The 15,874-nt window shown below is 40.1% G+C and overlaps 1 protein-coding gene across 1 annotated transcript; it reads left to right on the top strand.

The window, feature by feature from the left end:
- Positions 1-12,538: 12,538 nt before the first annotated feature.
- LOC147613292 (cyclin-dependent kinase B1-1-like) lies at positions 12,539-15,447 on the top strand. The gene is made up of 8 exons (XM_086782079.1): positions 12,539-12,895; positions 13,542-13,692; positions 13,851-13,912; positions 14,039-14,150; positions 14,281-14,374; positions 14,622-14,691; positions 14,786-14,924; positions 15,052-15,447. The coding sequence occupies exons 1-8, from the start codon at positions 12,699-12,701 to the stop codon at positions 15,142-15,144; spliced, it is 918 nt and encodes a 305-aa protein (XP_086638205.1). The 5' UTR covers positions 12,539-12,698; the 3' UTR covers positions 15,145-15,447.
- Positions 15,448-15,874: the final 427 nt, after the last annotated feature.

Genomic DNA, 15,874 nt, shown 5'->3' with positions numbered 1-15,874 from the left:
GAATCTATGAGTATGAGTGGACTACTTAAGTCATCCAGTGATAATGTGAGTCCATGGTCAGGAAGATTAAGACATGATGTGAGCACTAAGAGTAGTGCTGTGGACAAAGGAAAGAAGAAAGTGGAAGGTATTGGCAATGGTACTACAGGTTATGATTCATCAAGCTTAGAAAGCCTTGATGAAGAATTAGGGATTCCAAAAATAAGAACTCTAAGTGTTAGAAATGGCAGGTATGTGCCACCACATGTTAGAGAACATGGAGCTCATAAAGTATGTATAGCCTTCATGTTTTGAAGAGGCTATTGGCAAGGAGACATGGGATAGAGCCATGAATGAGGAGATGGATGCCTTGGTGCATAAAGTGAAGTGTAAATCAGATGGTTCAATAGAGAGGTATAAAGAAAGGTTGGTTGCAAAAGGATATGCACAGACAGATGGTTTGGATTATGATGAGACATTTAGCCCAGTAACTAAGATGGCTATAGTTAGGTCTGTGATATCTATGGCTTCTTCTCGTGGTTGGAATGTGTTTCAAATGGATGTGAAGAATGCCTTCCTCAATGGTGAGCTACAAGGAGGAAGTATTTATGGAATAGCCAGAGGGGTATGCCTGACCTCTTTATTACCTTTACTTGGAATCCTAAGTGGGATGAAATAAGCAACGCTTTACTGCTAGGTCAAACCACTCAAGATTGACCGGACTTGATGCCACGGGCCTTCTATGAGAAGCATAAGGATATGATGTAGTTATTGGTGAAAAAACCATTATTTATGGAAGGGTGGTAGGATTTGTTTATGTTATCAAATTTCAAAAAGAGGTTTGCCACATGCACATATATTATTGATATTGTTTCCTAAGTTGCACAACATAATTAGTCATTGTAATATTCATGGACCATGTGAGGAACTAAATATGTGCTCTCATTTCATGGTTTGAATGGGAGTTGCAAACATCGATATCCTCAGAAGTTTTCTTAGCTACTATTGTTGCTGATAATGGATATCCAACATACATGCGATGAGAAGATGGTAGTTTCATCCAAGTAAAGGATCATAGGGTGGATAGTCAATGGGTTTTTCCATATAATCATTTTCTCTCTATGAGATTTTTAATGGATTAACATGCTACCTCACAAGCACAACAAAGAAGAAGAAGAGAGTGCATGGAAGGGTCAAATTTGGTGATTAGAACTTGGCCAACCCTATTAGGGTTAACTCCTCGATGTGAGACCACTAGGGGCTCACTCTACACTCTCTTTGTGTCACCCAAAGAGAGATCCAAGCAAGCTAGGTAGGAGCAAGAGGGAAGGAGCTATGGAGAGCTCAATCTCTACCTCATGCCAATCGTATGCAAACAAGACAAGGTGGAGGATGGAAACATACTATTTGAGCTACATTATGTAGACCCTGCTATAAGGACTATAGGATTAGATAACAAGTTTGATGGCCACATATGGAAAAGTGGAATAACAAGAAATATCTCTAGGTTTTAGGGGATTGTGATATATAGAAAATGTGGAGGGCACTTGCAGTGTGCTTGAACAAGTTTGATGGCCACATATGGAAAAGTGGAATAACAAGAAATATCTCTAGGTTTTAGGGGATTGTGATATATAGAAAATGTGGAGGGCACTTGCAGTGTGCTTGAACAACCTATGTGTAGGGGTGCAAAGAATAAAAGAAAAGAATGAAAAGTTTTGAGTAGGTCACCTATCTAGAGTTTGTCTAGTTGGATCCACTAAAGATGGCTATGGCAGCTTGAACTATTTCTATTGTTCTGCACCACCAACTTGCAAGCTAGTTCCTTGCTTTCTCTCAAAGATTACTGTAAAGATAATAACCAGAGGGATTATTCATCTTGGCTCACTTGCAACCTAGGGCGAAGGGTGTGACAAAACAAGCAATGGTGTAGATCCAAGCAAGAGTAAAGGACACAGTATCTAAATATTTCCAAGGTAGGCTCCGACCACTTCAACAAAAACTAGCAAAGGAAATAGTAATAGAGTCAGCACTTTTTGGAGATCACACTGAAAATGCCAAGCTATTTAAGGACCTAGGTGAGTTGCTAGAAAACCATACTTGACAAAAGAACACTGTCATGTTGGAGGAAAGAAGCACAAGTGGAGGTAGACCAACCAACTAATGACTACAGTGTAATCGTTCAGCTAAAAAATTGTTTGCTTTTTGACTAGTGACTATGATGTAATCTTTCAGCTAAAAAAATGCTTGCTTTTTGACTACTTCCGAATCATGCATTTTCCTAGACAATTAAATTTCTTAGGATTTGAAAGGTGTCATATATTCAATGTCACCCCCAAGGGCTAGGTAATGGTGTGGAGATGGTAAAAAAATGAGACCAAGTGGTGAATTAGGGAGCTGTTGGTTTTGCTTTTACTTTGTTAAGAGGATGCAGGAATGTACATAACAATGTCTTACCATGTTTATAACCCCTATGTCCAAGAGATGTAAACCACAGCAATTCAAGACTCCAAGGTGGAGGGCACATAAGCAAATCTTTTCTGGACCCTATTGAATAGAGTCATGGAGAGGAAGGGTTATTAAAAGGCAAAATTTAAGGGATATATGGCTGATCAAGCAAAAAATTGGCAAGGTGTGAGGATAATTTTCAATGGGGGCTCTTACAATGTTATGGTAGGAAAAGAAAGCTTTATGGCTCATGAGGCTCAAGCAAATTGGCAAGGTGTGAGGAAAATTTTCAATGGGGCCTTGTGAATGTTCTGGTAGGACAAGAAAGATCTTGCTCATTCCATTGGGAACAAAGCATGTAGTAGCACATAAAAAAATGTATTCCTCCTAGCATCCAAGACGAGTTAAAACTGAGGTATCAGGCACGGAAATCATCACCCTCTCTAAAGAGGCCACTGCAATAAAACTAGATAACCTATGGAAGTGGTTGAGAAAAGGACATGCAAACAAGACCAAGATCTCTGCCCTTGTTGAGACATGGCTTGTGTGGTGTCATGCTAGAGCTATACATTAGGGTGAATACATGATCAAGCTAAGTCAACTAGTTTCTAAAATCAAGTTATATGAATATAATCTCAATTAAAATAATTTAATATGTGTTAAACATTTGTTATGGGCTTTGGAGGAAAGTGATATAAGTACCCGATGCCACGAGCAAACTAAGCAGAGTTTGTGCATAGCAACAATTGGCTACTATGGTGATCTTATGGACAACTCTTATACAAAAATAAAAATGTAACTCCTATCCTAAGGATATGGACACCTTGCATGTGCTCCAAGAATTGAGAAAATTAAAAAAAGATGCACTTAGAGTGCAATTTCACCAGCACCTAGACATGGTGGTGTACCTTAATAATGAGGCAACTGTAGTGCTCAATGTTGCAAATAGAGCTTTTAGCAAGGACAGTGAGGCAAAAGCAACAAGGGGGGTCTCATAATTCTATTAAGGATGGAGTTTCACATCAATCTAAATTTGAGTATGTGACATGCAGTGTACGCTAAGGATAGTGAGGCAAAAGTAACAAGGGTGGTTTCAGACTCCTATTAGGGATGGTGATTCACATCGGCCTGAATTTGAATATGTTACACAAAGTGCATGCCAACCAAGCCCTAGTCATCACTTATATGGAAGAATAGGCAAGGTGGAGGTGGATATTCACCCCACAAGGTGTAGTGGAGTGCAATGGCAAGGGCTATAGAGTTGATGTGCACAATTCATGGCTATAATTTGGTGGTTCGAAATGAGCATGTGGAATTTACTTTATCAACTGAAGGAAGCAAGAAAAATGAAGAGACCTATTTGGTGTTGGTCTCTATTTTTCCTTCCTGCACTTGTGACGACTTTCAAAAGCGCGTTTGAGAGGGTAAAAACTACATGCTTTGCAAACACCTTTACTTTGTGTACATAAAATGTCTTGGGTTGGATGTGGTCCACCAAAAGTTTATTCGCCAAATATATTGGCCAAAAATATATCTCCATCAAGCACTTAGACTTAAGATTGAAATGTACACTTAACTCATGCCTGGAAACCTCCACAACACCATTCTCGGTTGTAAGCTCCACTTTATTCAACACCCCTCTCATCTCTAATTACTATAGTCTCCATGTCTATTAAAAGTTCTTGAAAGGAGGTGAGAGTGAAATCCAAGAGAGTGGATGTGAAGAACAATATTTCTAGTTGCTATAGAAACCTTAAAGTTAGTAGCCCATGTAGCTTCTTCCTCTATCTCACTCTCTCATTCTCAACCTCTTTCCCTTCTCTCTCTCTCTCTCTCTCTCTCTCTCTCTCTCTCTCTCTCTCTTCCACCTCCCCTCTCAAGCACCTCCCCCTTTCTTCATCCCCCATGCTTCTTCCTCTATAAAATCATCTCTCTCCCACACCTCTCATGATTAAAGTTTTCATTGACCCAGTTAGCCCTTCATGAAGCCGTTGGCATTCTTCTACTAAGGCCCCAGTGTCTTCGAGCTTTCTTATTTCCTCATTAGCATTGGAGTACTCACCGACTCCTTTAGGAGTTGATGGTTTCTCCCTTTGCTCCTCTAGGTCTGGCCCTTTGTGGTTGATCCTTTGATCCCCCTCTTCTCTCGATTTGGTGGATCCCATGTCGATCGTATCTTCTTCAGATCCATCTTGGATTGTGACCCTTGTGTCACCCTTACCCACTTTTTTCACTCTTCTCCTACGGCCAGTTTTGGAAATAGTCACATCTGCTCAGTTCTATCCCTTGTCTTTTAATTGGGCTTGGGCTCGTGTCAAAACATTGAGTGGTGTGATATTTCCAGGCTGCACACTAATGGTTCGGACGGTGACCTGATTCGAAGTGGAAACCGAACCACTTGTGCAATATGGACAATCCTTGATCAAATGATCAATACCACATTTAGTACAAATGAGTACAGGCATGTCATTGGGCGAAGCAGTCACTTGTTGGGGTTGGTGCGTATGAACCATATTCTTGTTTGGGCACTCAGGGATTCGATGTGGCCCTCCACGACCAAAACATTGTAGCGGTCCTCTCCTTATGTTCGAGTTCATATCCTTGCCCTTCCATTGTACCATGTTTTGAAACACAGGTACTGGCGTGTTATTCTATAGGACATAGAATTATGGTGTGACCTCCGCAGCTTCTCCATAGTACTCTCTGCCAAGTTCTACTTCACGCACCATATCAATATCTTCCGATGGCTCTTCAATCAATATTTGGTTGATCTTAGCCTGTGTGGTGGTAGAGGTGAAGTGTCTTGTACCTGGAACATCCCCCTAGGTAAATAGGAAGAGTAAGGTTGTCCTATAGCTGCATATCTTCCGATCGCGGCAATTCCAGTATATTATCTTCATATTCAATTTCCAGTTTACAACATGCATCAAGAGTGGCTGGTCGGGCTAGTACCAGATAATCATGCATCTTGTGGTTTCTAATCCCTCACCAGAAGCAAGGAAATAACTGATGTTCGTCAGTTAACCTCTCACGTAGTTTGCACCTTGAATTTAAGTGCGTAAGTCGAGACACATAGTCTCTGATCGACTCCATTTCCTTTTGTTTGATATTGTGCAATTGTGCCATAGGGCTCCATCTATCACCACTTTTGGCAAAGCTGGGCACAAACACATTCTTGAGTCATGTGAAGTTAACCTTATCCTCGGGTTTGAGGGTTTGGAACCATTGATGCGCTTTCCCTTCCAGGGTCAATGAGAAAGCATGAATCATTTTCACATCATTGACAGGTTTGTAGGTTTTGCATGTGGATTCAAAAATCTCTACATGTTGGATAGGATCTCCGTCCCCATAGAATTTTTGGACGAGTTTGGAAATGATATGTGGCTTCATCTCGGGGGTCGGGATTCTAGAGCAGTGCCTAGTTCCCTGAACATTTCTCGGCCCATATCAGCTACCGCCATATTCAACAGATCCATCCTTGTGGCTGCATTAAGGTCAATAGTTGGATCCACCCTTGGTCTTTGAGGAATTGTTCCCTCCCTTCCTAGACCTCGTCATGTTCTTGTGTGGCTCTTCTAGGTATCTCCGATCCATGGGATGGTCCTACCACTATACCTTGGAGTGGCTCATCACATTAGTCACCTTTGCAGAATTAAAAGTTCCATGTCCTGCAGGAACGTAGGATGATTGATCATGTGCTCAATATATTTTTTGGTGTCCTCCACTTCACCCGCCACTCTTGCTAGATTATCCTCTTCTTCTAGGGTTTTAAACCCTTCCTCAGCTCTGGGCTCCTCATTTATGGGTTCTAAGTTTGGAATTTCTCCCTCACTTCTTCCCATGACTAATTCCAGCTCCTTACCCTATGATTGAAGTAGGTTTAAACTTCCCATCTCCTTTTGTTCAGCTCTCACCCTTCAAGTATTGAGCTCTTGTTTCTTTAAGCTCAACTCTCGTAGAGCTGCCTTTACACCTCACTCCTTCTGAGATCTAACTCTACTTCCTTTGAGGTGGGGAAGAATACTTGACTCGTCTTGGCCGCACTTTCCATGTCCCGTCTCATTCGAGGGGTGCCGATGTTCGACAGCCTTGAATTTGACGTTTGGATGGGCACTTCTTGTCTTGGACCAAGTCTAGCGCGCTGGTTGACGAACCCATGCTTGCAGATTGCGCTTCTTCGTCATGACTGGTTTGGAGACCAAAAAATCCTCGGGCGATATCAATGATACCACTGGATCTGGTTGGGGAGGGTGGTTTCTCCTCTTCCCCAAACCCAGAGTACCTTAGCCCTTCTTCCATGGACTTTTCACTACTAGTTTCAACAACGGTGGTCAAGTTCCTTAAGACACTCAGGTGAGTGCTTACTGAGTGACCTGAACCCACCCCACACTTTTTTGATAGGAAGATCCTGGGTGATTCGATGCACTATCGTCAGGTGTAAGATTGTCTCCGATGAGCTTTCCAAATCTTAAGTGCATGTATGTATGATTTGATAAGCTACTTTGATGACCCAATTTAGTTTTGATCAGATTCTGTTGATCTATTTCTGAGGCCGTGAGATTGCAGAGAACAGTTCATGGCATGAAGTGTTAGAAAACAGTTCACGTTTTGAACGTTTTTTTTAACACTTTCACGTGTTCAAAATTTTTTGCTCTTGGGGTTGGAATTCCTTGTCCTTGTTGTAGGAGTCACTCCTTTCCAGACCTTTGTAGCCTTAACCTCACTATACCAAACTCGTGCGTTGGATTGGACTAAACCATGAGTTTGTAGGAAATAGTTCACGCCGTGAACAAAAAAGGGTTCATGTCGTGAAGGTCTTATAAAATATCTCACGTCTGTGAACGAATTGGTTCATGCCATTCTGAAAAAGTTCACAGCGTGAACAAATTTCTGCACTTTCACGATTCTTAATCTTGTCAAACCTTGTGACATCAAAGGTGTGAGGATAAGGTTACCTATTTTTGGCAAGGCAATCTCGTAATTTACAATGTTAATTGCAACACTGATGTCAGACGCGGTTCATGGCGTGAAGTTGTGGAAAACAGTTCACGACATGAACGTTTTCCTGCAGTTTCATGTGGGAACTTCTTGCATCGACTAAGGTGATTTTGGGTGCAAAATACTTATCCAACAGTTCCCAAAATGATTGTGCCACATCTAAGGAATGGAATACAAGTTCAAGGCACAGTCTCAATGGCTCCTTACTTTTTTTTATTTTGTGAATTTTTAGAAAAGAAGAAAAATAAAACACCAACTTGCTCATTCATGTTGATGCTTCCAATGATGCAAATATCAAAATTAACTAGCAAAATAGTGAAGCTCTATTCTAAGACCACTCCACCACACATATACACAACAAACACAACCAATTTCACACGATTTTTTACTTCCACACAAATCTTATCCATTCATTTTCTACACAATGCACAACCAAAATGCAAGGGCAATCATGAATCTTATGCAATGGGAGTTGAAACTCCAAGAGGAAGGAAGAAACAAAGGTGTTTCCCCAGCAGCGATGCTAAAAATGTTATGGACTACCACACCTCCAAGAGGGAACTCAATGCATTCACCTAAAGGATGAGCAATAGATCACAACCGTCATAGGGCACTTACTAATGCTTCGAACTTGAGTCCCTTGAGGCCTCCAAGCTCACTTATTAAGCTCCAAATCTCTAAGCTCCACCTCCATGCTGTCATCGTAGAGTCCCTCACATTGTCGCATAAGGCAATCACTCTCTCTCACTCCCCCACACAAGCATGAATCATACAAGCATAGAAGAGGCACAATGCTAGAATGCTCTCTCTCTCAATCTCTCTCAAGACACAAAGAAGAGCTCTCTATAGCACAAGGGGGATTGTTTCTTTTCATTATGAGAAAATGCCTTATATACATTTGGCCCTTATTCACACTTGGGTGCCCAAAACTTATATATTTGGCCCTTATTCACACTTGGGTGCCCAAAACTTACTTAAGTAGGCCTTGGGTGACCAATATCTCATAATGTACAACTTTTATAGTGCCATTTCATGACACTTATTAATGTCCTCAATTGGAGGAGCGTGTTTGTTAATCCAAAATGGGATTAACAACCAAGTAGATTAAATGGGATTAACAACCAAGTAGATTAAACAAAACATATCTTTATAATGCATTGCTATCTCGATTACATGGAGAGAATCAAGTTGCTTTGGCATGTGCATCGTCCAGAATTGCTGCATTGTTACTATCAAATGGTCGTACAACACACTCACGTTTCAAAATCTCATTGGTTCTCAATGCTCATAGAACATGTGGTGTCAAAGGTAATAGCCCATTGGCTGAGATGTTAAAGCTTGCAAGGTTGATCATTTGGGATGAGGCTCCAATGATGCATCAATATGCCTATGAAGCATTGGACAAGACATTAAAAGACATTATGCAAAGTGAGATTATGTTTGGTGGGAAAATTATACTCTTTGGTGGTGACTTCAGGAAAATATTACTAGTTGTGGTGGCAAAGGGATCGCGTAAGGGTATTGTTGATGCAACGTTATGACGGTCATATATTTGGAGATATGTGAATGTTTTAAAGCTCACCCAAAACATGCGTAGAATTTATCAAATGGACTTTACAAGTTGGAGATGGCTCTTTAGACCATCCAAACAATCAAGGTAGAGTGGTAATTACACCACGAATGTTGATCCATGGAAACTCCCTTTTGAGTTTGGTTGAATGGGTGTACAAAGATGTTCAAAAAGTGAAGGACTATGCATGCTTCTTCAAAGACCGTGCTATTCTTGTATCACGAAATCTAGAGTTTGATGAGATCAATGAACTAGCCTTGAGTGCATTACCCGTCCGACAGAGAATACCTCAATGCAGCCACAATTGTTTCATTTGAGAATGACAGAATAATGTATCCAATTGAGTACTTGAATAGTTTGAATTTAGGTGGTGGGTATCCACCTCACCGCTTGCTTCTAAAGCTAAATGCTCCTATCATGCTGCTCCACAATTTGGACCCTCAGCAAGGGCTTTGCAATGGTACCAGACTAATATGCAAGCAATTTCACTCAAAGGTGATAGAAGTAGAAATTATTATATGTACAAACATTGGAGACATGGTCTTTAGGATAACATTTATACCAACTATGCTTGAATTGCCTTTTGACATGAGAAGGAGACAGTTTCCTGTGAGACTAGCTTTTGGTATGTCAATAAATAAGTCCCAAGGACAAGCGTTGAGTGTGTTGTGGCACTTTATTTGGCCACAAGTATTCACATATGGATAATTGTATGTTGCTATGTCACATGTTAGATCATCTGATGCAATGAAAGTGTGTGTAAAGGATACTGTGGAACATGAAAGTGTGTGTAAAGGATACTGTGGAACATGAAAGCAGCATAGAAGATTCAAAAGAAGTCTACACAGCCAATGTTGTCTACAAAGAGGTATTGCAAATGGCATGTAGAAGAATGTAACTGTAGTATATGGCCAAAAGGTTGAGAGTGAGCTATTGATATTGCAGCCTACAAATGGAAGAGACTACATTCCTAGGTATCTCTGTATTAATCAAGCAAGCATTTGAAAGGTGAATGCTTGTAGAGATGTGGCATGTGCTACCTTATAAGTTGATTGACGTTTCTTTTAGAATGATAACTATTTATTATGATGTGAAGACATAAAGTTTAATAGAAGTTGGATGGCAATTTTTCTTCAATTTATCTCACAATGGCGCTACCCTTACTGGCAATATTGAATTGATATATATAAATCTACTTACATTGTGTGGATTAAATGGCTGACATTGAGGTAAAGCCACCATACAGATGCACAATATGGAGTGACCCATCTATTGTTTAAGAGATGGTTCAAATTGTTGATATGGTTGTAGGGGGATGGTGAGCTCATGTTTTTTTTAAAACATTTGGATAAGCAAATGTTTAGCTTCTGACTTGCTTTTACAGTGGCTTTATTTATTTTTCTTACTTTACTTGAAATAATGAATGTCCCATAGAGAGAGAGAGAGAGAGAGAGAGAGAGAGAGAGAGAGAGAGAGAGAGAGAGACTGAGAGACTGACCACAAAATCTTGATTTGATATCACATGTATATTGCTTAGCATGGATGTGGAAATGAGATCGTTTACATTTATTTATGGTGATGGACAAGATATTGAAAGTATCCTTCTTGACGTTTGCTATAATATAGTCATCATTGTTTACCATAATCTATTTAATTTTCATGGTTCAATTGTAGACCCGCCGTTTTGGGAAGGACAAGCAACAACATCTCTATTAATCGAACTATTAGAGAGCACAGGTGTATTACGGTATGAAAACTAGCTTTTTATGTAGCTTTTATGTTTTATGTAAATAAAAAATATTATTGAAATTTTTTTGCAACAGGGAATATCTTTATTTTTTGGAACCTAGATTATTGCTAGGTTTGTATGGTCGAGACACTTACAACGATAGTTTTGGGCTCCTTGGAATTTACTAGCTAAGATTACAGATCAGCTTCATGTACATGTAATGTTTGTAGACTATGGAAAGTCTAATAAGTTAGATTTTCGATGCATAGGCACTTGACATTACAAAATATTCTGCTTGGCCGTCTACAAGCCGATTGAAATGCCATTCGTCTCAAATGTTAATCCACCAAATGAGTTTTGTAAGGTTTTTTGTTTTTGCTTCTTCTCGACAAAAATTAAATCTTGCAATAGCCAATGTTATTATCTTAAATATATTTTATGGACAGATGGAGGCGAGGAGTACAGGCTTCTAAGGAGAAATAATCCAGTCGCCCGAAGATTGTTTTAATGCTTGCTTAGGTGTGTTAAGATTGTCAACACTATTTTGGTTGGAATTTTAGATGTATATCTTTATGCCAAGTTTGGTGCTTTATTCAAAGAAATGTAAGTACTTTAGGAGCTTCTACATGGATATCTATGGCAAGTATGATGTGTATATATGTAGGTTGGCAAGTTGAGGACCATGAGGCCCAAAATAACTTCAAATATAAGGCTTATCTCTACTAACTTCCCATGAGAACGAGCCTTTTGTTGTTATGCATGCAGGAATACTCTTGCCCGTTAGGGATGGGTCATGCCAGTGCTGTTAGGGACGGGTCATGCCAGTAGGTACGGGTATAGCTGTGTGAGTGTGTCCAGAAGTAAGTGTGTGTGTGTGTGTGTATAGGTACAAGTATGCTATGTTTGTACTTATGTATGTCTAGAGATAGATAGATGTTGTTCATATGTATAGGTAGTCTATGTGAGATAGATAGATGTTGTTCATATGTATAGGTAGTCTATGTGAGTACCATGTACATATATATGTGCAAATATATGCATTTACGTAAGAATAAGTTGAAAATGCACATACATGTATGCATACTTGATTGCTTCTATGCATGGGTACATATGGATGTATAGGTATGAATGCGTATATATAATGTATATATGTATGTGAACATATATATTTACAAAAACATAAATATGTGTATCTGTATGTAGGCATATATGTGTGTGTACGCAAATATATATGGATAGACATTGTAGATGTATGTGTATATGTATATATGTTTATAGGTGTGCTAGTTCCTAAAGTATAGATGTATGTGTGTATGTATATGCAAAGAGATTTTTTGTGCGTGTATAAACATGAATGAGAGAGAGAGAGAGAGAGAGAGAGAGAGAGAGAGATGTCCATGAATGTCTTCAAATTTAAGGCCTCCTCTATGGTACAAGTACCCAAACCTCTCATGTCCGAAGGATGGGGGATGGGTTGTCTCCTTAAGAAGTTGTCTTTTTTAATGGTGTGCTTAGCTCAACCTGTCGGAGACGGATCTCGCCACTAGTATAATTTGAAGCTTTCCCAAAAAAGAAGAAGTAGTTTCCTCTATATTTACATGTGTGTGTGTGTGTGAGAGAGAGAGAGAGAGAGAGAGAGAGAGAGAGAGAGAGAGAGAGATGGTTGTAATAGTTCTTTTCTGGAACCTTGGTCGGTCGCAGAATGCGCGGGTGCAATACTAGTATATATAGAGAGAGACTTTGTTTGTTTTAAAAAAAAAGGAAAAAGGAAAAGAAAAAGAAAAAGGTGAAGTCGACCATTTTATTCAGATGATGAAGCGCCTTTCAAAACTGCAACGGCTCTTCTCTTTTCACAAAGCCCATTTGTCTATTTCAGCTTCTCGTCTTTTCGCCATAGCTCGATCTTGTACCTGCATGTAGTAGTGTGTAGAAAGCCTGTGGTTTCTTTTTCCTTTGTTTTTTCCCGCCATAGCCATGGAGAACTACGAGAAGCTGGAGAAGGTAGGGGAGGGAACCTATGGCAAGGTGTACAAGGCCCGCGACAAGAAGACCGGCCGCCTGGTCGCACTCAAGAAGACCCGCCTGGACATGGAGGAAGAGGGCGTCCCGTCCACGGCCCTCCGCGAAGTCTCCCTCCTGCAGATGCTCTCCCAAAGCATTTATGTCGTCAGGTAAGCAACAAGTCCCTACTTTAGTAGGGTTTTCTATCTTAATTAGGGTTTTCCCTGTGGACTGGCGTCGTTTCTCTGGATTAGGGTATGTTGTAATACAGATTTCTTTCTCTCGATTAGAGTTTTGGGAGGTTTGTTTTAAACCAGGATATGTCGCTGGATTAGGACTTTGTCTTATGATCTCTGAGACAGGGTTAGATTCTATGTCCTCTGAATAACCTGAATCAGGGTATGGTTGAGGTTTCGTCTCTGTCTCTGCATCTGACTCTTGTTTTTGAAGTTGGGGTTTGTCTTCAGGTCGTCATGCTGCTCTGTTCCCTGCGAATGTTCTTTGCATCAGGCTTTTTTTCTCTCCTACAGATGCTCTGAAGCAAGGTTTAGGGTTTTTTAAACTACATTTTAGGTCCCCTGTGCTAGAATTAGGATATTCTAGCAAGGGTTTAAGGTTTTGTCTGTGCATTTTAGTTCATCATTGCTCTCTTCCACCCTGGATTATGGGTTTTTGGTGCTGTTAGGTAGTAGGTTCATGTATCTGATTCAGAGGTCCATGGAGCATTGATGTTGTGTATACATCAAGATTTGAAGAGATACCTGAAATCCTGGTATAGTGACACGCTAATGTGTTCTCTGCATGTGTGAAACACAGGCTATTATGTGTGGAGCATTTGGAAAAGAAGGGGAAGCCTCTCATTTATTTGGTGTTTGAGTACATGGACACTGATCTCAAGAAATACATTGACCTTCACGCACGTGCACAGGGTCACGGCCAACCTCCTTTGCCAGCTAAACATGTGCAGGTATGTGCAGTATTCATATGAGAAGCTTACAAATCATCTAATCTCTCTTTCAGGTCCTCTTACAGTGGAAAGATGTTGGAAGTGCATGCTACATTTGCTTCAGTTTAAGTACAAAAAGTGGTCATGGTTGTCTCATGCCTTTCATGGTTTGCAAATAGAACTTCATGTATCAATTGTGCAAAGGAGTAGCCCACTGTCACAGCCATGGAGTTATGCACAGGTTTGCTTACTGTACCCTTGACTATCTTATCGGCAACAAGCACATAAAATGATTTGTATGATAGGTTACCAGTATTGGAAGTATTTGTATTAGTTGCCCAATTTCGATGTGCTATCCACGATGCAGGGACTTGAAACCCCAAAACCTGCTGGTTGATAAAGAAAGGGGTCTGCTCAAGATTGCCGATCTTGGGCTTGGGCGAGCCTTCACAGTACCCCTCAAGAGCTACACACACGAGGTACAAAACGCTGCATTTTTTATACCTCTTGGCACAAAACGCTGCATTTTTGATACCTCTTGGCAACATAGGAAATTTAAAGCCTATATTGGTCAAGGACTCCACCCATAAGGGATAGCTTTTCATGCAGATTGTTACCCTGTGGTATCGAGCTCCAGAAGTGCTGCTAGGAGCCACGCATTACTCGACTCCTGTTGATATATGGTCGGTTGGATGCATCTTTGGTATAGACACCTACTCTCTTATGCTTAACCTGAGTTACAAGATTTGTCATGCAAAGATAAAAGAAGGGTAAGCTGAGTAATGTTGCCTTTTCTCCCAGCTGAGCTAACCCGCAAACAGCCTCTCTTCCCTGGGGACTCTCTTATGCTTAACCTGAGTTACAAGATTTGTCATGCACATCCCTTCTTTCTTTTCTATTCTTAAAGATAAAAGAAGGATAAGCTGAGTAATGCTGCCTTTTTCTCTCAGCTGAGCTAACCCGCAAACAGCCTCTCTTCCCTGGGGACTCAGAGCTGCAGCAGCTGCTTCACATATTCAGGTGAAGCAGCTACCACTCTACTAGCAATAATGTCACTATATCTCTATGGATGGTTTTATAATTGATGTCTACATGCGTGATTTTATGATGGCAGGCTGCTCGGTACTCCGAATGAGGAGACATGGCCAGGAGTGAGCAAACTGAGGGACTGGCATGAATATCCCCAATGGCAAATTGCAGACATTGCAAAAACTGTGCCCCATCTTGAGTTGAGGGGTGTGGATTTGCTGTCAGTGAGTGCCTTTACTTCATATATTGACAGTGTTTTGCTATCATATCCATCCCTGCGTATGGCCTTATCTTGGGTTTTCAATTCATTTGTACACTAATATTCCCCAATCTTGTTTCGCGGTGTTGCAGAAAATGCTGCAACTGGATCCCTGCAAAAGGATTTCGGCAAAGGCAGCAATGCAGCATCCTTACTTTGATGATCTTGACAAATCACAATTCTAAGCCTTGTTTTGATGATCACAAAATTCAAAGCCTCACAAGACTACTCTCATTTGGGTGTGAAAACCAACATTACAGTAAAAACCCACATTATTCATAGCCACAGTAGCCTGCTCTTTTCTACCTTGGAAGTGGCCTGGCCTCTTATTTATTTGGGTGCTTTTTTTTTCTTCAAGGTCATTATAATTAACAAGAGAAGGTTGAATGTGGCTCGCATCTTGTGAGCAAGATGGTGATATATATATATCTCACTCAATTTTTTGTAATGTATATCTTTTAATTTCAAGGATTTTCATTATCTGATTATATCCATGTGGCTCTATTTTGATTCCTAATAAAAAAATTACAACAAATATATATGCTGAAGGGTCATTAACAAGACCTTATTTTCATGTGTATGTGATTCTTACATGAATTTGAGTTTCATGTCATTTTAAATTTCAGAAGTATGTGATACTCACGCAAATGTGGTAATTTGGTCAATAAGAACGTGATTTTAGTTTTACATGCAAATTTGGATATTCACGTAAACAAACTTTTCGTGTGATAATGTCCGTAAGAATGTAATTCTCATGTGTATTTTACACATGCTATGAATTAACCCCTAGAGATGGAAACCAAGCATTATCCTATTCAATGTACTAGCCCCCTAATAGTTTATGTAAAAATAAACACAAGGACTAATCAAAGATTAATCTCATGCTAAATTTTGTTCATTTGGGCTAATTTAATG

This window comes from Cibotium barometz, chromosome 44 (genome assembly GCF_041138505.1).
Source record: "Cibotium barometz isolate CiBa-2024 chromosome 44, ASM4113850v1, whole genome shotgun sequence".
Lineage (NCBI taxonomy): Eukaryota > Viridiplantae > Streptophyta > Polypodiopsida > Cyatheales > Cibotiaceae > Cibotium > Cibotium barometz.
Note: the sequence above shows the minus strand (reverse complement) of the source record. Positions and strands in the feature narration are given on the sequence as shown.